The sequence below is a fragment of the Delphinus delphis genome, chromosome 16 (assembly GCF_949987515.2).
Source record: "Delphinus delphis chromosome 16, mDelDel1.2, whole genome shotgun sequence".
In the NCBI taxonomy this organism is placed as follows: Eukaryota; Metazoa; Chordata; class Mammalia; order Artiodactyla; family Delphinidae; genus Delphinus; species Delphinus delphis.
This window is the reverse complement of record NC_082698.1, coordinates 62,160,086-62,187,843: the sequence shown is the minus strand read 5'-3', so window position 1 is coordinate 62,187,843 and position 27,758 is coordinate 62,160,086. Positions and strand designations below refer to the sequence as shown.

The 27,758-nt window shown below is 44.8% G+C and overlaps 2 protein-coding genes across 4 annotated transcripts in view; one reads left to right on the top strand and one right to left on the bottom strand.

Moving 5' to 3' along the window:
- The window catches only part of MACROH2A2 (macroH2A.2 histone), a 53,338-nt gene that overhangs the window by 11,141 nt on the left and 14,439 nt on the right, over positions 1–27,758 (top strand). Inside the window, exons 2-6 of the mRNA XM_060034875.1 lie at positions 7,922–8,153; positions 18,651–18,757; positions 20,032–20,229; positions 21,481–21,591; positions 23,001–23,105. Coding sequence (XP_059890858.1) covers positions 7,982–8,153; positions 18,651–18,757; positions 20,032–20,229; positions 21,481–21,591; positions 23,001–23,105 — 693 coding nt within the window. The 5' untranslated portion in view covers positions 7,922–7,981. The remainder of the gene's footprint in view (positions 1–7,921; positions 8,154–18,650; positions 18,758–20,031; positions 20,230–21,480; positions 21,592–23,000; positions 23,106–27,758) is intronic.
- AIFM2 (AIF family member 2) overlaps positions 20,086–27,758 on the bottom strand; it is a 38,450-nt gene continuing 30,777 nt past the window's right edge. For 2 of the 3 annotated variants that reach the window (XM_060034871.1, XM_060034870.1), the window contains exons 9-10: positions 27,204–27,333; positions 25,338–26,582 (exon numbers count right to left, since the gene is read on the bottom strand). In XM_060034871.1, coding sequence (XP_059890854.1) covers positions 26,474–26,582; positions 27,204–27,333 — 239 coding nt within the window. In that variant the 3' untranslated portion in view covers positions 25,338–26,473. Of the gene's footprint in view, positions 20,568–22,854; positions 22,894–25,337; positions 26,583–27,203; positions 27,334–27,758 lie in introns of those variants that run through there. The other variant, XM_069541542.1, reaches the window with a different exon arrangement.

Here is a 27,758-nt window from a genome sequence, read left to right as displayed (position 1 = left end):
TCTCTTTCGTCAACAAGAACAGAGAAGAAGTACAGTCAACCCTCATTATTCACAGATTCCATATTTGCGAACTTGCCTACTCACTGAAATTTATTTGTAACCCAAAATCAATACTCATGGCACTTTTGTGGTCTTTCAAAGACAGGCACAGAGCAGAAAAAAACGACTCATCCACTGCACACCTTACCCGCTGAGGTCAAACAAGGCCACGCTCTACCTTCCCGTTTCATCTCCCACCCTGCATACGAGGGTCTTTTTCATGGTCTATTTAGTGCCACGTTTTTCACATTTTTGTGCTTTCTGTTAGTGATTTCACTGTATAAAATGGCCTCCAAGTGTAGTCTTGAACTGCTGTCTAGTGTTCCTAATCGCAAGGAGGCTGAGCTGTGCCTTATGTAGAAAATATGTGTGTTAGATAAGCTGTATTCAAGCAAGAGTTATTGTGCTGCTGGCCGCGAGTTCAATGTTAATGAATCAACAATTCATATTAAATAAGGTGTCGCTAAAAGAAACATACATCAAACAAGGTTTTGTACTGATCCATTGATGAAAAAGTTGTGATCAGAGTCTGACAGCAACCTAACCCTGTTTCCCCAGGAACAATCGTTCACTACTCACTAATTTAGTGTCCTGCCTACTTTATAGAACAGAACTACTGCACATAACAAGGATCGATTGTAGTTACATGCATACCTCATTTTACTGCACTTCACAGGTATTGCTTTTTTTTACAAATTGAAGGTTTGTGGCACCCCTGCCTTGAGCAAGTCTACCGGTGCCATTTTCCCAACAGCATTTGCTCACTTCATGTCTCTGTGTCACATTTTGGTAATTCTCACAATATTTCAGACTTTTTCATTATTATATTTGTTATAGTGATCTGTGATCAGTTGGTCTTTGATGTTACTATTTTAGTTGTTTTGGCATTTTTTTTTTAGCAATAAAGCATTTTTTAATTAAGGTATGTACATTGTTTTTATAGACACACTGCTATTGCATGCTTAATAGACCACAGTATAGTGAAAACGTAACTTTCATATGTGCGGGAAACCAAAAAACTGATGTGGCTCCCTTTATTGGGGTGTCCTAGAGCTGCACCCACAGTATCTCCGAGGTACGCCCGTAGTAACTTGGGCGCGTGGGGGAGGCTTTACGAGAAGACATGATCCAAATGTGAAGCCAAGTAAAATGTGGAATGACGTTGAACAACATGTTTTCAGAACCAAGAGACTCCACTTCTTGATACTAAGACACAAGGGTCCTAGTGTTGGACCACAGAAATGTGAAGCTAACATCCCACTTGATTCTGAAGGGAACAAGAGTTACAGAGTCTTCATCATATAAATGCTGTTCATTGGCATTTAACTTTCAAAATTATACCTAGGGACAAAACGCAGGAGATTTCGTTATGTGATTACAGAGCAAAATAGAAATGTGATAAATCGGGATAGTGGAAAGTACAGAGGACAGAGGTGGAAGTACGGAGGTAAAGACGGGAGGAGAGGACCAGGGAAAGATTGGGGCCGATACATCCTCATTTTACATGACAGTGGCTTAGGACACAGTCCCTAAAGTTGGTGGAATTGGAAATGGAGATTGAAGTGTATTATTTAAAGTTTTCGGGAATTCCCTGGCGGTCCAGTGGTTAGGACTCCGTGCTTTCACTGCCGGGGCCCGGGTTCAATCCCTGGTCAGGGAACTAAGATCCTGCAAGCCATGCAGCACGGCCAAAAATGTATAGATAGATAAATAAATGAATAAAAATACAGTTTTCAAGGCAATCAATGAAGGAAATAAAATAAAGTTCCTTACCCTTTTTGCTTTGTTTTACTGTGTGCAAGTATTAGATTTAAAGATAAATTCAGAATTTTAAATAACTTCTTTAACTTTCTTGTTTTCCTCGCTTTAGGGTGGCCCTGAGCAAGTCATAATTATGTTTCCGCTTGTACAGATTCACAGAGAACTTAGGGTCTCAGCCATTTTTTCACAGAGCCCTTAAGCCAGAAGAAATGCTTTCCATTCCATTTATTAATTGGTTTGGTCTCAACAACCTAATAAGTATTTCTGTCCTGACAATTTAGTAGCTCTTTGAAAAAATAATAACACATGAATTAGAAAAACAAAGAACATTTGCATCCTGTTCTTAAATAACCATGAATTACAAAGAGGGTGTGTACACCTGTTGGACATTACACGACTTCTCACACCTTGGAATTAGATTGGACACGGCCACTCTCATTTTCTGTTCCACAGTGATTTTCACCCAGCACTTGCTTTTAATCACAACAGCCAAAATTTCAGCTTTGCAAAAGATATGGCATCACCAAAAAGAAAATAGCACACACACACACACACACACAAAAGATAGTACAATCTACCCTGAACCTCTGGTGGAACCACAATGAACTAGTAGTTGTGGAGGCCAACAGAGGTTGACTATCACTGTATTTCACTTGAAAGCTTAAACATTAGCTGTTGTGGGACTTCCCTGGTGGCGCAGTGGTTAAGAATCCGCCTACCAGTGCAGGGGACACAGGTTCGAGCCCTGGTCTGGGAAGATTCCACATGCCGCGGAGCAACTAAGCCCATGCACCACAACTACTGAGCCTGCGCTCTAGAGCCCATGGGCCACAACTACTGAAGCCCGCGTGCCACAACTACTGAGCCTGCATGCCTAGAGCCCATGCTCTACAACAAGAGAAGCCACCGCAACAAGAAGCCCGCACAAGGCAACCAAGAGTAGCCCCCGCTCGCCGCAACTAGCGAAAGCCCGCGCACAGCAACCAAGACCCAACGCAGCCAAAAATAAATAAATAAATTAATTAATTAAAAAAACAAACAAAAAAACCATTAGCTATTGTGTCCCGGGGTCCCTTGGCACACAGTTTGGAACCCATGGCTCTAGCATCTGTTTAAAACTTTACTATAAGCTGTCATGCAAGTTCATTGGAAAACATTTGAGGACAGAGGCCATGTATATTCCACAACATCTAATGTCATTTCTTGTTCAATAATAAATGCTCCATAAATACTGTCTTTCATGGAACCTCTGATGTCACAGATTGCAAGATGCATACTGATTTCTAGAGACAGTAAAATGTTTTTTTAAAAAGGCACATCATAAAATCAATGAAATAACAATAGTTATTTAAATAGGCTAGTGTGAGTTTATCGTCCATGTCTGAGTTAGTGCCGCAATTTAATATTTACCCTTGTGATACCTGTAAAATCTAACTCACTGGTGTTCTTACGGGCTTAAAACCCAAACATAAACACAAATCCTAAAACAACAGAGTCCCATACTTCCCCAGCACACACAAAACCAGTGGTGTTCTACCAACTGCCGTGCTCCTGGAGGTGAAAGGAGTAAGCAGGCAACACTGCATTCTCCTTGCTTCTTCCCTGAGTTTTATTCTCCTGCCCCACCCCCCAACTTAACATGCTTAAAACTCTTCTGTTCACTTTGAGAGTAATTATGAGACTTTATACTGTGGTCATACCTTGGTCTTTCAGATGTGGAAGGACAGGTATGATGCGGATCTAGGGGTGTCTGGTCTGCTTCCCAGTTCCTCTCACATCCTCCACGTAGTGTGTATAACCACTGGAAGAGCTGCATCCAGCCAGATTCTTTCTTCGAACCTATAAACAAACATCATGTACTATAGTCCTTAAGCTCTGCCTAATTAGAACAAAACTTGTTTTCGAGCAGAAGGTAAATAAATGTAAACATTTAAGTATTAGTCTGATGGAAACAGATTTCACATCGCAATAGTTCTCTTTCGAGGAGTGGCCCTCCACTGAGATTCAGATTCACAGGAAGTAGATAAAAACGCATTCAAGTTTTTAAACTCCTGACTTCCCAAGACTGCATAGAGTCAGGGGAGGCCTAGAAAAGAAGGAAGTTAGAGGTTATCACTTCTCACCACTGCAGGCAGAGTCCAGCGCAGGCTGGGGGGCTGGGGGATTTAGAAAGTAGGGTCTTCTCTCTAGTGGGCCAAGGAGGCTCAACACTTCCTTCCATCTGTGGGTTCCGGCAGGTATGACCTGTCAGCTCCTCTCTACTTCCCCTAAGGATTCCTGGAGGTAGTCTGATTCTTACAATGTGCAGGGGCCTCCCAGCCCTCGGGGCCAGGAATTAGGCACCTGGCTGCTTAAACTCAGCGTGATGGCTGAAAATGTTACCAGAGGGGGACCCCTTCCAGAGCCCTAAAGGTGGGTTCGTGTCTAACCCTCAGAAATGAATTGTCCGAGGAGACACACCTACTGACAGAACAAAAGGCGTTATTGGAAAGGGGCGCCTGGGCAGAGAGCAGCAGGGTAAGGGAACCCAGGAGAAATGCTCTGCCACGTGGCTCGCTGTCTCAGGGTTTATGATGGTGGTGGAGTTCGTTTTCTGGGTTGTCTCTGGCCAATCATCTTGTTTGTGCCCATACTTGATCTGACTCAGGGTCCTCCCTGGCGGCACTTGCATCTCCCAGCAAAGATGGATTCCAGCGTGAGGGTTCCTGGGAGCCTGGCAGGACATACCGTGCTCCTTCTCAGGACCTTCTGTTATGAGACAACTTATGCAAGCGGTTATTACGGTGCCTGGCCAGGGTGAGTGGTTTTGGTTACTGGTTCCCTATCGAAAAGATGGGTCCCCAGACACAAAGAGCTCTCTAGTCCTATTGAAGCACATGCAACGGTCAATCTCACACTTAGATTCAAATGGCGCTGCATCCCCAGCTCTAAGGCCCTAACCTAGAGGAAAGTCTGGAAGCCGAAGAAGGAAAGTCTCGTTACAAAGTGCTGTGTTTGGGGTGATCCCTACATTTTATAATAGTCAGCTCGTATGTTTCTATTTGATCTAACCCTGACTTTCCTTTCCTTCCCTATTTTATCTTCATGAATGTGTTAGGCATCGATGCCCTACAGTCCCGTTTTTCTTCTACTGCCAGTCCTTATTTCCAAATTTTAGGGCAATTCGTGACTCCACTTGACTGATACTGGGAAAGTCCCTGGGTGGCTTTATCCTGCACACCTAGTCATTCCCTGTCTGTTTTCATTTGAGAAAAATGTACTGGGGGGTGGGGGGGATGAAGGGGTCCTGCTTTGTGGTGTTTGTGCTCCGTGCATTTTTCTCTCTGTAGGAGAGATTATGACCATCCAGCATATCATACGGTATCCACAGAGCATGTCCATCCTGTGATGGGCTTTTCAGGTGGTTTCCTCGGCAACCAGACCTACGAATCCTCCCCTCCCCCCACTTATCAGTAACTAATAATCGGTTTAGTGGAGTCACCAATACTAACACATCTTTATGCACCTGCACAGGCTCTTAACTCTTCAGATATCATTTCTTAAAGAGACTGAGCTTCTTTTCCAGAACCATTTGAAAGTGCAGTTCCGAAGACTGGAATGTTTAAGACCAGAGGGGCCTTCAGGATCAATCAGTCACCTCCCTGATTTACAGATGAGGCCACTCGAATGACACACACAGCTCCCATAGCTAGTCATGTAGAAGTGGGACCACACCCAGGGATTCCTGCCTGGTCCCAGGCTCTTTCCACTACACCAAGGGCCACCCCCATTCTGAACGCCACCAGCGCGTAGCCAGCATGTGCCATGTAATTGTCCCTAAGAGCAGGGACTGTTGAACATTGCTCTCGTGTTTCCTGTCCCCGGGATAGCACTGACTACCAGCAGGTACTCTGTACACTCATCGATGCCTGACCTAAGTTTCTTCAACATGAGTTGATGATTATAATCCTAATATGCAGCTACCTGCTTCGTCACAGAGAGGACAGCTGTAAGTGGATTTATGAGAGTTTGCAGCAGAAGCAGAGAAATGTGGAAGTTCTAAAAAAAGTGATGCTGTCTTATCCGTGTGCCTTACTGGGAAAGAGATAATGTTCTCAGGCTATTTGCTCATCTTTGCTTGTACTTAACTTTGATGAATACCTACATCTCTTGGTGGCAAAACGACACATAAAATAGGAGGGTAGTAAGTACATATGAGCATACAAAAAGAACGTATGTCAAGTATATAGTAATATGCCTCAAACTCACGTCATTTACCTCAGAGATAAGAGGGTGTTGAGAATGGGATTTGTTGCTAAATTCCATAGTTCTCATATAAAACTCCTCAGTCATACAGAGTTATCGGATACTTTAGAAAACTGAACTCTATGTTCAATCTTCCATCCAGATTAAAGAAATCCCAGGTTTGTATCTTTCATATTAGCCATGCATTTATTTAGCACTTTCTTCCATCATATTCTTACTCACTTTCTTAGGCCTTTTCATTGCCATCTTTGCTGTCAGTAAACTAACCGAGCCAAAATTTGAGATGGCTGCCTCAACAGATAGAACCGATTTCGATTTATTTTTGACCTTCTCATTTTCCATCCCCAGAGAAAATGACAACTGAGAATGATGCTGCCCTTGGGCCAGAGAGCTTTAATTCATTAACATTTTTTCCTGGAAAATTTTTGTTTCCTCTTCTTTGGTTCTGCTTGTTTGTAATTTGCTTTTACTTATTCTGGCTTATGTTCCTTTTTTGGTTACAATACTCCCTCCACCAACAGGTTTAGCTCCATTACAATTCTCTGAATTAGTTTTAGCCTTACAAAGGCTTTTTCAGAAGTATATAATTATTTTATCTTCACACAAAAGATAGCTTCCTAAAATAACACAGAATCATATACGTGTCTCTTGGTGCACTGTACTGAAGTCACCTCTTCGTGCTGATTCTGAAGTTTCTCCCCAAAGTCAACCTTGATTCCCCATTCTAAGGAGCAAAAGCTTGGGTTGCATTCTGGCTTTTAATTTGCTGTTACTCTACCTTAGCATAGTCAATAAAACTGCCTCTTCTGGCATGTTTCTGTTTTTAAGAATGCTACAGGGGGAAGGGATAAATTGGCAGATTGGGATTGACATATATGCACTACTATCTATATGATAGATAACTAATAAGGACCTACTGTATAGCACAGGGAACTCAATACTCTGCAATAGCCTATATGGGAAAAAAAATCAAAAAACGAGTGGGTATATGTATATGTATAACTGATTCACTTTGCTGTACACCTGAAAGTAACATAACATTGTAAATCAACTATACTCCAATAAAAATTTTTTTAAAAAAAGAATACTACGTTATTAGGGAATTTAGAAAAGTGCTTCCATCTGAGAAGTGTACATCAGCTCTGAGTTGTGGGTCAAAGCTAACCATTATGATAGCCATGGCCATATTAACTTTGTACTATTTATTAAAAGAGGCAGGAGCAAATCAGGGCAAAGGGGAACCATATTAGTTTTCTTCTTGCTGCTGTAACAAGTTATCCCCCAAATTTAGTGGCTGAAATCAATACAAATTTATTCTCTTACAGTTCTGGACGTTAGAAGTCCAAAATCATTTTCAATGGGCTAAAGTGAAGGTGTCAGCAGGGCTGGTTCCTTCTGGAGGCTAAGAGGGGAGAATCCATTTCCTGCTGTCATCCTGTCACTACTCTCATCTCCTCCCTCTATCTTACAAGGACCCTTGCAATTACATTAGGCCCACCCAGATAATCCAGGATAATCTTCCCCACCGGAGCATCCTTAGCTTAATCACATCTCCAAAGTCTCTTCTGCCATGTAAGTAGCATATTCACAGGTTCTGGGGATGTTGAAGTGGACCTCTTTGGAGGCTGACCACAGGACCATGGCCTCTCTCTCTGGCCTCTCCTACGGAGGCTGGGCTGGATGGGTGGGGTGGGGAGTTGTTCATGGGTGGGCCTGCCGAACCCCCGCTCCCCATCTGCAGCACCCTGCGGTGGCAGCCAGCTCTGGGCTGCCTCCCCGGGGCTATCAGGCATGTCACACGAGCTCTGTGGCCACACCACGGTTCCCAAGCTGCAGGCCAGTCGCCCTTCCTTACCCTGCCACCTTTCCTTTCCAGCATTGAGTTAGTGCCGGGAGGCCACCGTGTCAAGCAAGCTGAGAGCAAAACTAAGGCAAGATGTCGGGCCGGAGCGGGAAGAAGAAAATGTCCAAGCTGTCGCGTTCAGCCAGGGCCGGGGTCATCTTCCCCGTGGGGAGGCTGATGCGGTACCTGAAGAAAGGGACGTTCAAGTACCGGATCAGCGTGGGTGCTCCCGTCTACATGGCCGCGGTCATCGAATACCTGGCAGGTAACGTGAACACGCAGGGCAGGTAACCCGCTCCCAGATCTCACCTTCCCCTCGGCCCCTGCACACAGGCTGGGCAGGGAAGCCTTGATTCGCCCGTGGCTGTCTCAAGGTCGCTGTGCGTGGTAATGGGGTTTCAGTTTGCCTGCTTGGCTAAAACCAACTCCTGCAGGCTTTAGGGGAGGGAAGAGCACATAAGGGCAGAGGATCAACATGGAAGGAAGAGAATCCACAATAAAGTGTCTTTTCTAGACCAGCCCCAAGAAAGGTGTGTCTTGCTGTAGACAAATGTAATACGTAAATTTCTAGGTTCCCACAAAAGACAAACTGTGGGGAAGATAGGGGCTTGCTATTCATTTTGTAACAGGAGTCTTCACTTTTACTTCACGGTCCTCACTAAACCTCAGCTCTCCTGCTGTATTGAACCTAGGGCTCAATGTCCATAAATAATGTTGAGCCCAGCATTGAAAGCATCTTCAGTTGGTTCCATGAAGCCGGCAACGTTTTAATTTTACTCTCCTTTACAGAGGTGGTTCTCTGTCTGCAAATACATAGGAAAGAGTTTCCCATGTTGGTTGTTAAAATTATTTTTTTTACTGAAAGATAGCATTTTTGTTGTGTGTGTTCTTTACCTATCTGAGTAACTTTACATTTAGCTTTTTTTGTTGTTGCTCTGGAGGCTGGAGAGAAGGACTGGAGGGCTCTGAAAGTGAAACCAATCAAGTGTGATAGAGCATTGCTTTTCAAAGTGGGGATCACTCCAGGGATCTTGTTGACAAGGTCAAGGGTAGGATCCTGTTGACCAGTCTCAGGGTAGCACCTGACACTCTGCATTTCTAACACACTGCTGTGATGTGATGCTTATGCTGCTGGTCCAGAGCCCACTCAGAGGAGCAAGATTTCAGCCAGTCTTTCAGCAGCAGGTCTAAAGGCCTGGCGAATGCTTTTTTAAAATGCAGGTTCCTGGCTGCATTTTAAACCCAGGAATCTGATGGGAGAAAAATCTCCTGGCTGGGAGGGAGAGGAAGGACTTTGAAAATGGTGACTGAAGCTTTAAAACAACCTTTAGATCTATACCACCCACTGATGCTGGAAGACCCTGAGTAACCCAGAGATTCCACAGCCTCCAAGCGGGGAGCCAGGATACCCTGACGTCCTTCAACCCTAAGCTGTGCACTTTCTGCTTCACTACACTGCCCCATTATAATGTTTGTATAATCAAAATAATAGTAGTTCCTGTGCCTCCACTTGGCAAAAGTCTAAACTGTGCATAATACAATAGAACAAAATTTGGCCTTTTCAGATTTTGTTGACTGGTGACTCTGTTCTTTGGTTCAGAAGTGTTTGATGAAAAAGCTTATGTTTTCCTTTTCATTCATTCAATAAATATTTGTCGAGCATCTACCTGTCAGTGCACACAGTAAGTCCTTGGACTCTTCCCTGCTAATAGCATTGGGCCATTTATATGATTTTTCATCTATCTTCAGTTAGAGCCACCAGACCTCATAGCTATGCATACTATATATAGCCTGAATGTCACACTCTGGACTTCGAGCCAGCACATCCGTAAAGATCGATAGTGTCTCAAAGTAGAATGTCACCCATTTTCTCATAGTCTTTCATTCACTCAACAAACATTTATTGAACACCTACTATGTGCCACGTGTTATTCTAGGTGCTGAGGATACAGCAGAGACCAAGACAGACAGGAGTCTCTGCCTTCAAGCAGAATGCATTCTGAAGGGAGAAACAGCAAACAAATGAGTGAAGTGTATGTGGTCCAGCAGATGGTGTTAAGTGCTCGGGGATGAATAAAGCAGGAAAGGAGTTAGGCTTGGGCTAATTCCAGGAAGTGGGGAGCTGAGGGGAGGCCCCACTGAGGGGCTGGCATCTGAAGGAGGCCAGTGGGTGGGCATGTGGGTGTCTGGGGGGGCCCTCGGGACAGAGGGAAGCAGGTGCTGGGGGTGTCCAAGGAGCAGCAATGGGGACAGAGGGCTGGGGCTGAGGGAGGGAACTTGGACTGTAAATGAGGCCTGAGGGAGAGTGGCTGGTGGGGGCCGAAGAGCTTGTCACGGGAGCTCTGGAGGGTTTTGAGCAGATGTGCAAGACCCTGCCTGTGGGGAGGGGGGTACAAGGCGGGGTCAGGGAAAGCAGCAGGAAGGCAGTTGCAGAGATCCAGGTGAGAGACGTGAGGTTGGGGAGTAGGCAGTGGAGCCTCCGAGGAGTGGTCAGAGTACTGAGATATCTTGAAGGCTAAGTCAGCAGGATCCGCTGACGGTTTGGACATGAAGTGTGAGAGAAGAGAGGAGGAGCAGCTGGAAGGATGCTGTTGCCAATAACACTCCTTCCCCAGTGCCAATAACACTCCTTCCCCAGCTGCCAGCACCGTCCTGGGTCAAATGGAGAAGATGAAGCGGGTCTTCCGAGGCCCAGAACTGTCTTCCCGGTGTCCTTTCCTTCCCTTCCTTTTGTGCTTTTTTCTCCCCTCCAAACTCAGGTTGGAGTTCACAGTAGGGGCTTAGATGTCAGCCTAAATCTGATTTATCAATTTGCCAGCTCTGTTACCTTGGGCTAATTTCCTTAACCTCTCTGAGCTTTGGGTGTTTCCAGAGCTAATCTCATTTAACTCCATTAATGAGCCAATGTATGCAAAATGTCTGGTGCACAGGATGCACCCAATAAATGGTAATTCTTCTCCTCTCTCTTCTATTAAGAGCTGATGAAATCATTCAGGGCAAAGTGTAATGAGCAACTCTGTTAAGGTGGTATATTTGGGGGCTGTATTGCATTTTAATGAGACAAGGAGTTTAAGCCAAAGGAATGAATCATTATTGCAGGGCATTGCTTAGTAAGTAAAAAGAGGATTTTTGCTAGTTGTTTTGTTTTGGAAGGGGGCATGAATTGATTTTGTTTAGGGAAGAGAGTTCAAAGTGTGAAAGCCTCCTGTCACCCTTGAAATGACCTTTAACATTCACGACAACAATATTGACTGAGTTTCTCCTTTGCATCAGGCCTTAAACATACAACGGAAAACAGACAGATGTGGTCCTGCCTTCCCTGGGTTTACATTCTAGCAGAGTTGACTAGCATTAAAAACAACACAATAAGATGACATTCATGTGGACAGGGAAGCCAGAGGAGCTTTGGGAAGCAGGGGGAGGCTGCCTAATATAAAGCAAGGGTTGTTAAGACCTAACCAGGGGTGTAAAGCAATTATACTCCAATAAAGATGTTAAAAATAAATAAATAAAAACAAATTAAAAAGCCCTAACCAGGGGGACTTCCCTGGTGGTCCAGTGGCTAAGAATCTGCCTTCCAATGCAGGGGACTCAGGTTCAATCCCTGGTCAGGGAACTAAGATTCCACATGCCATGGGGCAACTAAGCCCATGGGCCACAACTAGAAAGCCTGCGTGCCGCAACTACAGAACCCACGTGCTCTGAAGCCCGCACGCTGTATCGAAACATCCCGGGTGCCATAACTAAGACCCGACACGGCCAGAAATAAATATTTTTAAAAATTGGAAACCGGGGCTTGCCTGGTGGCGCAGTGGTTGAGAGTCCGCCTGCCAATGCAGGGGACACGGGTTCAAGCCCTGGTCCAGGAAGATCCCACATGCCGTGGAGCAACTAAGCCCGTGTGCCACAACTACTGAGCCTGCGTTCTAGAGCCCGCGAGCCACAACTACTGAGTCTGCCCTGCACAGCCCATGAGCCACAACTACTGAGCCCATGCACCGCATCTACTGAAGCCTGTGCTCTAGAGCCCATGCTCCACAACAAGATAAGCCACTGCAATGAGAAGCCCACACACCACAATGAGTAGCCCCCGCTCGCCGCAACTAGAGAAAGCCCGCGCACAGCAACAAAGACCCAACACAGCCAAAAATAGTAAATAAAAATAAAATAAATTAAAAAAAAAAAAGACCTAACCAGGTTCTCAATCCTGCTTTTTAACAAATTGATTGATTTAAAATCCTGATACCTGGGTCTTAACCCCAGAGATTCTGGGATACTTCTGGGCATCAGGAGTTTTTAAAGCTTCCCCAAAAGATTCTGATGGGCAGCCAGGGTGGGAAATTGGTAGGAGTTGGCTAGATTCAGATGGGTTGATTATCAGTTTGGGGAGAAACAAGGGTGAAGATCTAAAGTTTAGAGGAAGTATGTGGCCCCTTCCAGAAACTGGAGGCATTTCTGTGTACCTGGAGCAGAGCTGGGAAATGGGAAGGGTGAGAGATGAGATGGGGGAGCAGGGGTCAGGTCCTTGAGGGCCACATGAGAGTGTGCACATTTTGCACACACATGCCAGGGGAGGCATCGAAGGGAGGAGGTGGCATTCTGGGGGCCTCACATGGGCTTTAGGTGGAGAACAGTTGGTGGGAAGCAAGATCAGAGTCCAGGAAACCAGTGGGGGCTGTTTTAAAGTCACTTTTGAGAATTGACAGGGGCCAGGACTAGGGTTCTCAGTGGAGTCGATGAGAAGAAATGGGCACATGTGGGAGCTGTCTGGAGGGGAGAATCAGCTCTGCTCAAAAATGGGTGGGATAAGGGGGGAGGCCAATTTACTTCTCCTCTCAGATTCATGTCTATGGTCTCTGAAGTTCCCCTCTCCCACTCACTGCCTCCGAGAGGGGACCTGGGGCCACAGGAAAAGCCAAGTAAGAAAAAGCTGGGTGCCAAGACATAGAAACAACCTAAATATCCATTGACAGATGAATGGATAAAGAAGATGTGGTACATATATACAATGGAATGTTACTCAGCCATAAAAAAGAACAAGATAATGCCATTTGCAGCAACATGGATGAAACTAGAGATTATCATACTAAGTGAAGTAAGTCAGACAGAGAAAGACAAATATCATATGACATTGCTAATATGTGGAATCTAAAATATGACACAAATGAACCTATCTATGAAACAGAAACACAATCAGGGACATAAAGAATAGACTGGTGGTTGCCATGGAGGATGGGGGTGGGAGAGGGATGGAGTGGGAGGATGGGATTAGCAGATGCAAACTGGTATATATAGAATGCATAAACAACAAGGTCCTACTGTACAGCACAGGGAATTATATTCAATATCCTGTGAAAAGCCATAATGGAAAAGAATATGAAAAGAATGTGTATATATATATATATATATATACACACACACACATATAACTGAGTCACTTTGCTGTACAGCAGTAATTAACACAACATTGTAAATCAACTATACTTCAATATAAAATTTCTAATAAAAAAGAAAAAAGTTTTAAAAATAGCATGTAAAAATGCAAAGTCATATTTCACAAATGTCTGAAATTCATGAACCATTCTTACTTTCTATTAAGTAAAACTATACCAAGAAATTATCCATATTTTAAAGCCCATTTTAATTCTTCCTAGAGCAGATCCCCAAATTTAATAAAATCTATTAAAAATTTAAAGATTTTATAAATACAAAAATAAAATCTACACCAAATGCAGAAAGAAAGGAAGGAAGGGAGTGAGGGAGGGAGGGAAGAAGGAAGGAAGGAAGAAAGAAAAGGCTGGGTGCTACTTAGCCAAAAAGAAAGTTGCACGAATTTTCAGGAACTTGGGGAGAAATAGCAGTCAGCCTTGCCTGATTTCTCTGGACTGGCTGCCTGACCAACCCCAGGTTCACACATCATCATGATGTTACAGCTATATGGCATTTCTGGTCCCAACCTGTTGGGGGAGGTTGCACGCTCCGGCAACGAATGCATGCTGGACTGCTCATCTAGAAGGTCCCTTCCACCTGAGACCTCCACCAGCCTCCCAGAATGCACATCACATTCATACTTCAGTTTATCAATCTGTAAATGCTGGCCCAGTTTACATCTCCAATGTAAGTGAGGAAAAAATGGACTGAAAAAGCAAGCCCCAGATTCTGGAAAAGAATTTTGTATTCATCAACAATAGATACAATATAAATGTAAGATATTGAGAATGAGTAATTTATAATCGTTTTATGGTGAGAAAATGTTCTGTAATATATTTTTAATTGATAGGACAAATAGGCCTTAAAACAGCATTGAATTTCAGGGCACTTCATGAAATCATTATGTAACAAAGAAACCTATCATTTCCAGACAATTGGGTCTATCCATTTAACACCAAGCATTTTTTTAATATGATTTTTCAGTTTTTACATTTGTGTTTTGAAAAGATCACTTTGGCAGCCAGGACCACGTGTGTGGTTGTGCAGGTTGTACACTGCACAAAGACACACATTGAAGGGAGAATCATTCACATCATAGACCTCAAAGAACTGACTAATTATGAGCATTTCCAGCAGATGGCAGTAAAGGTTCTTGTTCTAACAAAATTAGGGAAGTCAGGTGTCTTGAGGAAGGCGCATCTTTTTCTAATTTGCACAATTAGAACGCCAGTGGTGGCCTTGTTAGCATGGATCTGGAGGAAGACAGAACTGGGGGCAGGAAAACCACTACGATTATCTGGGCTGGAAAAGAAGACAGTCTTAGCTCGGGTAATGGCGATAAGCTGGAAGAAGAGGGGCAAAGTTATTTAAGATTTATGAGGCTGGGGGCTTCCCTGGTGGCGCAGTGGTTGAGAGTCCGCCTGCCGATGCAGGGGACACGGGTTCGCACCCCAGTCCAGGAGGATCCCACATGCCGAGGAGCGCCTGGGCCCGTGAGCCATGGCCGCTGAGCCTGCGCTTCCGGAGCCTGTGCTCCGCAACTGGCGAGGCCACAACAGTGAGAGGCCCGCGTACAATCAATCAATCAATCAATCAATAAACAAACAAACAAACTATAGGGGCTTCCCTGGTGGCGCAGTGGTTGAGAGTCGATCCGGGAAGATCCCACATGCCGCGGAGCACCTGGGCCCGTGAGCCATGGCCGCTGAGCCTGCACTTCCGGAGCCTGTGCTCCGCAACGGACGTAGGCCACAACAGTGAGAGGCCCGCGTACCGCAAAAAATAAAAATAAAAATAAATAAGTAAATAAATAAACCTTAGGGGCTTCCCTGGTGGCGCAGTGGTTGAGAGTCCGCCTGCCAATGCAGGGAACACGGGTTCGTGCCCCGGTCCGGGAAGCTCCCACATGCCGCGGAGCACCTGGGCCCGTGAGCCATGGCCGCTGAGCCTGCACTTCCGGAGCCTGTGCTCCACAACGGGCGAGGCCACAACACTAAGAGGCCCGCGTACGGCAAAAAAAAAAGAAAAAGAAAGATTCATGAGGCTGGGAAGAGAGGGAGAAGGAGAGGGAAGGAGAGGGAATGACTCCCAGGTCTGTCTGGATGGAGCTGCCAGTCCCAAGGGTGATGGGAGGAGCCTGTTTCGAGGAATCTTGGATTTGGGGATGTGGTGAGCTTGATTTACCTGTGGCACGCCGAGGTGGCACCATGGCAGGGCTGGAAGTGCAGATCTGGTGACATGGGAAGGAAGGTGGAAGCAGGCGCTGTGAGTAGATGGCGTTTCCTCGGAAGACTGCAACGTCCGAGCAGAGCAGAGCGCCCAGTCGGAGCCCAGAGACACCGCCACCTAGCGGGCAGGTGGACAAGCGAGCGGAGTCCAGGGAAGGAGACAGTCATGTGTTCTGTCCCAAGCCTACACTTGCTGTGGTATTTCCCATCTCCTGTGGTCTGGGCTATCCAGTGTTGATTTAGATTGTATCCAAAATGAGCGGACACGAGCTCTTCCAAAATAATGTGCATGATGAGCTTTCCAACCTCCTTTTTGGCTCCAGAAATCATTCCTTTTACTATCAGATACTCAGCTGTATCCCAGATGGTTACTATTGCTGGAAGTGTGACTTGCGAGAAGTGAGAGGTTTGCTGTAGAAGTCTCCAGACCTCCGTGGAAATCTCCACCACTTAACAAATTATGATCTTCCAACAAAATTTGCAGTGAAACAAATGTGTGACATTAAATTCAGTTTTCCTATTGATTGCCAGTTGACACACAAGGATACCTGTGTTCCCAAAATCAATAAAATCACTCAAGAATGTAGCAAACTTTTATAGTTCATGTGAATATATTTGTCATAACATTTGAAAATATTAATAATGATTCATGTTATTTCAAACATTTAAATGGTGGAGTCTGGCCCAAGGAATGTTCAGACTAAACATCCAACATACAAAAGAACTCCTTGGTCTAGATTTTCTGCTATGTATTCTTAAGTATTTTTCTCTTTAAATAAAAAAAGTTCTGCCTCTGCTTTTGCACTTGAGCACACGATCAAGGTTTTCTTTCTTATAAATTATTTCGGAAGAGTTAGTCCGAGAGCCCAGCCGCACTCGGGCAGAGCCTCACCTGTGTGCCTGCATTGTGCTGCCTGACGAATCGCTGCCTTTAGCCTCTTCCCGTGGCGGCATTCGATGACAGATTTTCCGTCTGAGAATCCGGTGTCTGTGCATCTGGCTGTCAAGCTGAAAATAACCTGACCTTCAGGGGCTTCCTGAAGGTTGGGAACGTGTAGGGCTTCCCATTAGCCATGCCTCTCATGCTGACGGTTAATTTGATGAACCCCAAGAAGATGCTTAACTGCTTCCTCTAAATGCAGGAGACAGAGGGAGGACAGTGATGGTCCAAGATGCTAAATGAAATTCAACTTCTCAGAAGCTTAAAACTCGGAGGCTCCTTGACCCCGTTTCCGCCCATTTGGAAAAAGGGTTGAGCGGAGTTCTCCTTCCTCCCAGGTGTGGGCCCCTAGCAGCAGCCCCTAGCAGGTGCAGGAAAGTCCTTTTATTGTGCTCAATGGGGAGAGTACATTTTAACCTAGAGCCATAAAGCAAGCCTGTTTGTGAAGACTTTATAACTACACCTCTTTTTGATGGGTACCCTTTTTAAACGAAAGAAAAGCTGGGCAGAAATCTGAAGGCAGCAAACCAGATATCTAATACGGCGTTCATTTCAAATACTCTGTCCTCCAGTCCCAACAAGCCTGCTCATATTTCTCAAACTACAGTGCCCCAATCTTTGATTCAGAAAATGCGGTGCCGTGTAAATGAATTGTTAGTAAACACAATATTCCTTGCTTAATAACCCAAAAAAGATGTTGTGAGAATGAATTTGCAGTGATTTAGCGCTTTTCATTATGGAAATGCCATATAAATATTTAACTCTAATGCTTATTTTATTCTAATTTTTCGTTAATCACATTTGCTTAGTTAATACGGCATACTTATGCCAAGTTTTTATTTTATTGCCATAGATTTTACGAATGACGGCAATTGCATGCGGTGTTTTATTTGAAATTAGGTTGATTGCAAAAATTCATGCAGAATCGCCTATTAATTTTAGGGTTTAGTATCTATGCCATTGTACCAGCAAATCTGCCCAACACACACACATACACACATACCTGCACACATACATACACACAACACGTTCATGCACACATGCCCATACAGTTTTCCACCCACGTATAACACGCTGGCACATTGCCTCTTTCTCTAGGGAAAGAACTCTCTCTAGGGGAAGGATTTTTCTTTAAAGGCTCATTCATGCTCTTGAAAGCAGACAAATTTGATTTAGCAGAGCATCCTTCCAAAATTGAGAAAGAAAGAAAAAATAAAGGACGAAGGGGAAAGCATTCAGGGGTATAAACCAATTCCATAGTTTTGTTTTGTTTTTTTTTTGACTCAAAAACTGATAGTATGTGAAATAGAATTCACTTTTCAGGTTAAGTGGTACCTCACCCCTTAGTATAAATCAGTTCTTCCTATCCACTTTCCTTTAGGACAAGAGGGACAAGGGGCATCAAGTGAAGTGGAAAAGGAGATTCTGAAAGGGGTCTCAGCTCTCCTCAGAGATGGCTGCACACTGAAAGAAACTCGGCTTCAATGTTAGGGTTCTGTTTTGGTCAGGATTAACTTCTGCCGACAGTGGCTTAAACAAGAGAGTTTCTTTTTCTCTCATACAAAAGACGTCTATAGAAGACAGTCCAGGTTGGTAAGGAGGCTCCACAGTCATAAAAGATTCTGGTTCCTATCTTATTGCTCTATCATCCACAACTTCTTACCCTTGGTCAAAGATGGCTGCTCAAATTCCAGCCATCATGTCCTCAGTCTGCCAGTAAAAAGGGAAGAAAGGCACTGTCCCTTCATTAATGGATACTTCCCAGAAGTACCATACAACACAACTGCTTGCTTTTCATCGGCCAGAACTTAGTCACACTATCACACCTAACAAAAAGGGTGGCTGGGAAATACTGTCTTCATTCCTGTGATTTGGGGCTCTGCAGAAAATCAGAGGTCCATCTACTAAGGAAGATGGGGGAGAATTAATGTCAAGGGACAACTAGAAGGCTTTGCCCACAGGATCGTCTATCAGGTCTTGCTAAAATATCTTACTTGTCTGTGACCTGAGTTCTTTTCAGTTTTCTGGATTTCTTTCCAGGCCCAGACATAAAAATCACAAATAAATAAAAGTGATCTAACTCCAAGGCCATTTCCAAAGGAATGCTTTGGAAAGCTCAGACCCCATTCTATGATTGCCTATTAACCCTCCCTTGAAATTTCAGCGGAAATTCTAGAATTGGCTGGGAATGCAGCGAGGGACAACAAGAAGGCCCGGATAGCCCCAAGACACATCCTGCTGGCAGTTGCCAATGACGAGGAACTCAATCAGGTACGTCTGAAGCATTGACACCAGCCACGGAATGGGTTTGCCAAACGCGCTACTGCATGTGGACCTGGCTGGCTAGAAATCCTTCCTGCTACAGTACCCAGTCACATTTACACTAAAAGAGTCAGATCATATGGGAGAAGAACAAATTCTGCTAGCCATATTATTTAGATTCAAAATAAAATTGTCTCTGGAATAGATCCCATTATATATTCTGAGACTTGCCAGAATTTCTTTTCCTCTTTGAAAGCAAGCTCTGTGTGTTGCCGAGGGAAGTGCAGTGCACATATGTTATTCTCTGTACAGTTTCTTCCCCCAAACTTTGTTGACGATTTATTCTGATGAGGGCAGAAGCGTCCTTCTTCATATATCAAAACTAACGCTTTATATTTTAGAGCTGACTCCAAAATCGAGTGAATTCCCACCCCCATGCCCCCCGCCAAAGATGTGCAAGGTAGCAGGTAAATAGTATGAGAATTTTAATTTATGTGTATTTTATAATGTTAACTGTCTGTGGTTAAGAATCAGTTCTTATTTCCAATCCAACATGGGCTGATAATTTCCAAAAATACAATAAAAAATAATTACTAGAAAAATTAAAAAAACAAACTACCAGCTACAATTTTTTGTTACTAGATCCAATAGGTATACAAAAACTCTGTCAACTTACTAGACCCTTCCTCATGATTTCTGTACTCTCTTTGTCACAGACAGGTAACTAATAGCTTGTGGACCAGCCTTGGTTGCAGACCACATTTGGAGTAGCGCTGCTATAGAATGTGCAGAATGTATTAGTGCGGTAGTTCATGTTGATTAGTTAAAGTAAACACGTATCAGTTGGGAGGTGTGTGGTCACACATATTTTACTGATGGAATGCATGATCAAAGGAGTGGGGCCTGTTGTTAACTGGGTCTAGCCCTTGCATTAACCTTTGTACCTCATTTTGTCAAGCTGTGCTCCCACGTCTGAAGCTCTTTATCCTCGGTTATGTCTGGAATCTCCAAGCTCTGGGCAACGTCCCTGATTTCAGCCTCTATACGCTTTCATTTTGCTTTGCTTGTTTTGCTTTCTGTACAAGATCTCGGGATGCCTTGTTACCTACAGAGAAAAGTCCTACCCGTGAGGCAGGGACAACCAGTTAAATCGTGTATTATGCAGTTTCTTTGGGAAGCAGAGACCAGATTTAACGCTTGTTTTGCCAACAGTTAGAACCGTATTAAATCCAGAACCAACGAGCTCTTTGCTGTCTGAGCTCACGCCTTCTCTCTCTCTTCAGCTGCTAAAAGGAGTGACCATCGCCAGCGGAGGCGTCCTGCCCAGAATTCACCCTGAACTGCTGGCCAAAAAACGAGGGACCAAAGGCAAGTCAGAAACTATCCTCTCCCCTCCCCCAGAGAAAAGAGGAAGGAAGGCCACGTCGGGCAAGAAGGGGGGCAAGAAATCGAAGGCTGCCAAACCACGGACGTCCAAAAAGGTGAGCCCAGTGGCCTCTGTGAGCTCAGGACTCACAGAACGGGAGGAAAGTTGAACCATCCAAAGAGAAGGGCGTGGCCAGCATCCCCGAAGGACTGGGGACCCGCCTCAGCTTGGTGCTGGGAGAAAATGATAGGAATGTGTGTGAAAAAGGGTAAAGGGCTGGGCTTCCCTGGTGGCGCAGTGGTTGAGAGTCCGCCTGCCAATGCAGGGGACGCGGGTTCGTGCCCCGGTCCGGGAAGATTCGCGGCTGGGCCCCTGAGCCATCGCCACTGAGCCTGCGCGTCCGGAGCCTGTGCTCCGCGACAAGAGAGGCCACAACAGTGAGAGGCCCGCGTGCTGCAAAAAAAAAAAAAAAAAAAGGCCTTTGAGAGGAGCTCAGATCATCATGCAGGGTCTACTAGAGTTTTCCAAACCCCACATATGGGTGGTTTTCATGTTTCCAGATCCCCTCCACGGACCTCACCAAAATCTCAGGTGAGAGAGCTGATCTGGAACTCTACTTTCCACCTCTCCCCATGTGGCATACTGACACACCTTTAGCTTCCCACAGAGTCGCCTGAGCTCAGCCAATGGCATTTCAGGTGTTTTGGATGAGTAGCTATAGCTCAGAGGCGCCATTTGTGGAGTAATACTTTCATATGCTGCCCAGTACGGCAACTGCTAGCCACGTGTGGCTATTTAAATTTGAATTTAAATTACTGAAAATGAAACCAAATTCAGTTCCTTGGTTGCACCAGCCACATTTCACGTGCTCAACAACGCGGAGCAGCGCAAAGATAGAACGTGTCCACGAGGGAATGAAGTCCTGTTGGACAGCACTGCTTTGGGGGTTGTCAACTTTTCATTCCCCAGACCTCCATGATGGCAAAGAAGATGGTATAAGAGTTCATTTCTCGGCCGCTGTGCCCCAGGGGAATCCTGGAGAGAAGGGAGGTTGAGCAGTGCGCTATGAATGACCCCACCTGGCTTGTTATCAGAAGCTGTAGGCGTTGGAAAGAACATACCTGTGTCCAGGTTTGAGCAAAGACTATGGGTACATGCGAACCCCTTAATACACTTGATTTTTGCAGTATCCTTTTGTTTTCCCCATATTGCTGTCCCTTGCTTCCCTCTGTTGAAAACAACAGAACCTAACGTCTGACCACTTCCGTTCACATCCAACTTGGTGGTAACCATGGGAAAGACTTCAAAGCCACTTTGGGCTTTTTCTGGATTATTTCTGACGGGTCCTTCTGATTTCTACCAACAGTCCAAACCAAAGGACAGCGATAAAGAAGGAACTTCAAATTCCACCTCTGAAGATGGGCCCGGGGATGGATTCACCATCCTGTCTTCTAAAAGCCTTGTTCTAGGGCAGAAGGTAATAAAGAGAATTGTAATGTGCTGTCATAAAACACTATTGCATTTTTATAACCTACTGTTTACAAGCAGTGAAGCCTCCTTCATCCCTTCCTTCCCTAATATGACTTTCACTCTGGTCTTGAATTATTCATTTTTAAACTAAAGAGCTATGGCAGTGTCTGCATTGTGAGGATAAACAAGCTCTTTAGTGCTGAGAATTGTTCATGCTGACACGGGTCAGCCAGAGGTACCCAGAGTGGATCTTTCTGGTCTCCATGCCCCAGATATCTCTTGCTCACCAAAAAAAATTCATAGCTAACTTTCTCAACCAGGCTTTGGGAGGCCTGCTTTACATGGTGTGATGTAATTTATCAAAGAAGGAAAATACAAAGATATGTTCCCTGAATAGCGCTGGTGTTAGAAATGAATTATTTGCTAATAATTCAGTCTGCTTGCCTTTCTAGGCTGCAGAAAGAAAACAAACAAGGTTATACATTTGAAAAGTCTTCAGCAGCACAACAGCAGCCCAGCCAGACATGCAAATAATTCATTCCCATAAGCATAACAGACAATTTATCTACCAAGTCAACTGGGGCTGCAATGTGATACCCGCGGAAACAGTCAGTTAATCATATCGGGTAGCGAATGTTTGCAGCCTGACAGTAGTACGAACCTCTGTTGAAGCAATTGGGAAGAGCATGTTTTGAGAAGAGCATAAACGTGGCGGGTTCCTAATTCATCACTGATGAAAGCAGGGAAGCAAAGAGGTGGAATTTATGTCCACTCCAGGGGCTATCTGTGGTTACGTGATGATTCGCTTTCTCTCCCTTATCTAGGGGAGCAAGAAGTTCTAGGTCACATGGGGAGACAATGGAAAATGACTTCCATTCTGCTCAGCTCTGGGCACATGGGGCAGCATTTCACAAGCATAGCCCCAAGAGGGTGGTCCCAAAAGTCAAATGTGCCAGACGTAGAGGTCAGAATCCCAGAGCCCCTCACTTCTCTCCAGCAAAGTGGTTGGCTTTACATCCCTGCCTCCACAGGTCTGTGCTGCTCTGGAGAGAATGCAGGGAACCGAGTAGCTTCTTTCAGGAGCTACTCAGAGAATTACGATATCGAACACCAAGGCCACCCGGATGGGAAACAAAGGCATAAGCTACAGGGAAAAGAAAAGGAGGGGAGGTCCCGGTCCTGCCCCCAAAAGGGGAGGCAGATTTGCTGCTAGCCTCAGGGTGAACATCAAATCCACTGAGCTCCAAAGAGCCTGTTGAAAACCACACACCTTGGAAACGTCAGATGGTCGCTCCACGCACAGCCCTTCCTGTTGACACAAGCAATTGAGAGAATGAACAGGTGTGAGTAAAAACATGAAGATTTTCCATAGGCCTTGATCTCGCCCACCCTCTGCATCTTCTCTTCCCAATGCAGCTGTCCTTGACCCAGAGTGACATCAGCCATATTGGCTCCATGAGAGTGGAGGGCATCGTCCACCCAACCACAGCTGAAATTGACCTCAAGGAAGATATAGGTAAGGTTCTGAGATTTCGGGAGAGGTGCCCTAGAATAGCTGCGGTTCTGGCAAGTTCTCGTGAAGTCGGTCATTGTCAGCTGGATGGCCCCTGCTTGGCGGACCGTGTCGGTCAAGCTCCGCCTTCGTGTGTAATTGAACAGCATTACTAGAGAAAAACTAATTTTGTTTGAGGTCTGCAGATATTTTTGACATTTTTATTGAAGTATTATACACAGACAGATCATTAATGCACAGCTTGATGAATTTTTCTCCAAGCGAACAAAACTGGGACCAGCACCTTGATCATGAAACAGAACCTTACCAGCACCCCACAAGGCCTCTCATCCCTCGTCCCGGTCACCATTCTCTCCGAGGGTAACCACTATCCTGTCTTCTGTTTTTTAAATTTTTGGCTGCGCCTCGAGGCATGTGGGATCTTAGTTCCCTGACCAGGGATCGAACCCGTGCCCCCTGCAGTGGAAGCACCGAGTCTTAACCACTGGACCACCAGGGAAGTCCCCACCACTATCCTGTCTTCTAACAGCATAGAGGGGTATCATCTGTTTCTGATTTTATATAAATGAAATCATGCAGTATGTCTCCTTTTGTGTCTGTCTCCTTTTGCTTAACTTTGTGAAATCAACCCATGTTGTTGAGTGTGGTTGTAGTTCATTTTCTTTACTGTACAGTATTCCACTGTAGGAATATAACACAGTTTGTGGATCCATTGTACCATTGATGGCACTGGGGCAGTTTCCAACTTGGGCTGTAATGAGTGGTGTTACTCTAAATATTGTTGTACATGTTTTGGGTAAACCTCTACATATATTTTAAGCTGAGATACTGAGAACACCATTGGTAAAAAGGAAATGGACATCTGGAAAAAGTTAGGTGGTCTGTAAGGCTATACACTGAGTTCTTTCACCAGTGGATTGCAACCTGTCCCGCGAGTGGTGGAGGGATCTGTTACTAGGCTAGGTGGAGGAACCTGGAGGCTAAGCTTCCAGGTACTAGAAATAATAATAAGACCATTTAGTCACCATCTCACCGATTTTTACAAAACAGAAATGGGCAAAGAAAGGGTTTTGTCCCTGGGATACAGGGCTTGCTTCTGAGGTAGGTGATTTGGGGCCAATGCTAGCAGCTCAGCCCTGGATGGTAGCTGCCAGGCTCACCTGTGTTTCCCCCTTGGCATCAGAGGCCACTTGCTTTGCTGAAGAGGAAATAAGATAGCATCGGGTGGGGGAAAACAAAAACAACAAACAAACAAACAAACAAAAAACAGTATTACAGAGAAAGAGGATTTCTCTGGGACACAAACAGATGGTGAAAATTCTTCTACTCTTCAAACCCAGCCCAGGCCCTACCAACTGCCCTCAACTCCCTCTGTGTGGAAAGACTCCCCCTCGTGCCCTTAATCTTGAGCTCTGTTTTGAAGTGTGTTCTAGCTTCTCTCAAACAAAACAAGTTTATCTTTTAAAGCTTTACCTTCTTTATCATTTCTATAGTATTTGCATTTTTATATCAGGAAAACTATAAAGATATTTCTATTTTTTAAAGAGTGGGTGATGGTAGGATAGGAAAAACACTGGCATTGAAGTAAAAACTCGAGGTCAGATCCCAGCCTCAGTGGAGGTTCTGGAGCCAGTGTGGGTCTATGCCCTGGATTTAGCTGTGTGACTATAGGCAGTTTTCTTAACCTCTCTGAACCTCAGTTTCCTCACGTGTGAGGATAACAATAGTACATGTCTCATACAGGTGCTATGAAGATTAAATAAGATAATACAAAGAGGGAGCTTAGCACAGTGCCAGGCTCATAGGCATTTGATAAATGATGGTCTCCTTCATGGTTGCAGAGTTGTTAGAAGGGGTCCCTCCCATCATGATTCCGTTCTCCACTACTGTTGCCCAAACCAATCTCCCCATGCAGATAAGGCCCTGATTTATTTTTTTAAGACATTATAAGTTATTACAGAAAAGTTCAAGCCTACACAAAAATAGCAGAAGAGTGTAATGAAACCCTACACACCCCATTGCAATCATCATCTACCCATGACCAAGTTCGTTTCAGCTCTACCCCCGCCCACATTCCCCCCACACATATTACCTTACCTGTGAATATTTCAGAATGACAAGGGCTATTTTTTTTACAACATACCATTATCACAAGACCACTATCACAACTAAAAAAAAATTAAATTAATATCTTCAAATATCCAGTGTTCAAATTCCAACTGCATCATAAATGTCAATTATTTTAAATTTGTTTATTTGATTCAGGCTCCAATAAGTTCACACGTTACAATTGGTTGATAAGTCGCTTATAATCCATTGGATCCCCCTTTGTCTCTCTCTTTTTTTCTTAGCAATTTATTTGTTGAAGAAGCTGGGCCGTTTTTCCTGTAGGGTTTCCCACAGTCTGGATTTTGTTAATTCCATCCTCCTAGTGTCATTAAACATGTTTCTTCTCTGCTGCTCTTATAAGTTGGTAGTTGGATCCAGAGGCTTAATTAGATTCAGGTTCAAATACTTTTAGCAAGACTACTTGGGCAGTGATGGAACGTTCTCCCATCAGGAGGAGCCCCACTCTCTCACGATGCTCCTTCTCTAGTTTTGTCCATTCGTTAGGGGTCGCAAAGGGGAGATATTCTAATCCTAGATATTCTAATTCCTTCTTCACTTCTTCACTGGAGGCTTCCACACAGGGGAAGTCCCCTCATCAACTCTACAGGCTACTTTATTCCTAAATGTCTTCAGGGAAGAGGGTGGGCTCACCTTGATTTTTACATGGTCCCATTTGACCTCTGAAAGCAGAGCACAGCAGCCTAGACCTGTTTCCCCTGCTTCTCACAGTGAACTTGGCTACCAGCTTCAGCTACTTGGCCTTCTCCAGGCTTCTGTGACCCAGCAGATCGAAACTGGCCAGGGGTCTGAGGGGCAGAAAGGAGACTCAGAGGCACTTGCCATAGCCTGCGATCACCATAACCAAATTGTGTCACTGAAACCCAAGCACATTAATGGAGAAACCCGTCCACCCCGGCCTCAGTGGAGAGCGATTGCTGGAATCAGTATTTTTCCTAAGTGATCTGCACATCGTACTGTGCCCCTCCAAATATACTTCAGTGTCTGAGTGTGGAGTGGGGAAGCTCCCTCACTCAGCCTCTAGGGAAGCCTCTGAACTGAATAATAATAATAACAATAATAATCATCATCATCTGAATAATTATAACAACTAATAATAATAACCACAAAGAGAGAGAGAGCTGAGACTTGCCCCAGACATCCAGTTCACCAAAGTCATTGGAAGATGAAAATGCATGAGGGGAAATACCTCATCTCCCACCCAAGAGCAGCAGTCATCCTGGTCTGGACAAGACACCCACATGTCGTCTCAGGGGCATGAGGATCCCCTGGTGCACATAAGTGGGGCTCCTGCTGCGCTGGAGGTGGAGTCCTGCCATCTCCTGGGGGTTCCACTTGGCCTCTCTAGAAGCACAACCCTGAAATATGGCGTAGAGAATTGTCCTACCATCAAAACCTCGAGGGATTTCCCAGCAGAAATGTCCTTAGAGATTAGCCTTGCAAAGCTCTGCATCTTCCACTGGAAACCAAGGCCCAAGTTGGGGGAACAACATTCCAGGCTGCCCCGGGTCTGTGTCTGTCCTTTGGCCCCAGGGACTTATAACGCATAGGTGGTGGTGAGATGGGAACAGAACCCCAGAGCTCTCCACTCAGAGGTTCCTGCTAAGCCATCTGTCACCTGGGGCCTGCTCCCCACCCCGCAGCAACAAGGTGGTGGCTGCATCCCCAAGGGTGGCTCTGGGACCCAGCTTAGGAGCTGGTGACAAGAGGCAGGCTGCAGGGTCTGTGAGATCCGCCCCCAGTGTGGAGTGCTGCCATCAAATCAAGACACTGAATTTAATCAGTACTACACGGGTACCGAACCCAGAGACCAGAACACGGGAGCCTCAATTTTTTGAAAAGATCACTTTAGGGTTCGTGTCATGAGACTGCCTTATGGCCAAATCACCCCCTAAATGGGTCCTTTAACGAGTTTCCATGGAATATGTCAATTGCCAACAATATAACTAGCACTGCTGATGGACTTTGATAGTACTCACAATGGTATAACCTCTTCTCCCATTTTATGCCTCTCCTTATGTTTTTTCTTATGCTTCCTTTTTGCTTTCAAGAGGGATCCATCTTTTATATCTCCAGTATCATTTTCCTCTTCAGTAGAGACTTCTAATTCTAAATTAAATATCAAGTTAAGAAATAAAGACATAAGTTAAGGAAAATGAAAATCTTATTTATCTAACCCTAACCTTAAAGTTATAAATACCTTTGCTTTCTTTGCAAACTTTTTTTTTTTTTTTTTTTTTTGGCCGTGCTGTGCGGCTTGTAGGAACTTAGTTCTCCGACCTGGGATTGAACCCAGGTGAAAGCGCCAAGTCCTAACAACCAGACTGCCAGGGAATTCTCTCTTTGCAAACTTCTGAAGCTTCTTTTTTATTGTTGTCTTTTTGGCTCATATTTTTCTAAATAGATCTTTATTGGAGTATAATTGCTTCACAATACTGTGTTAGTTTCTGTTGCACAACAAAGCGAATCAGCCATATGCATACACATGTCCCCATAACCCCTCCCTCTTAACCCTCCCTCCCATCTTCCCTACC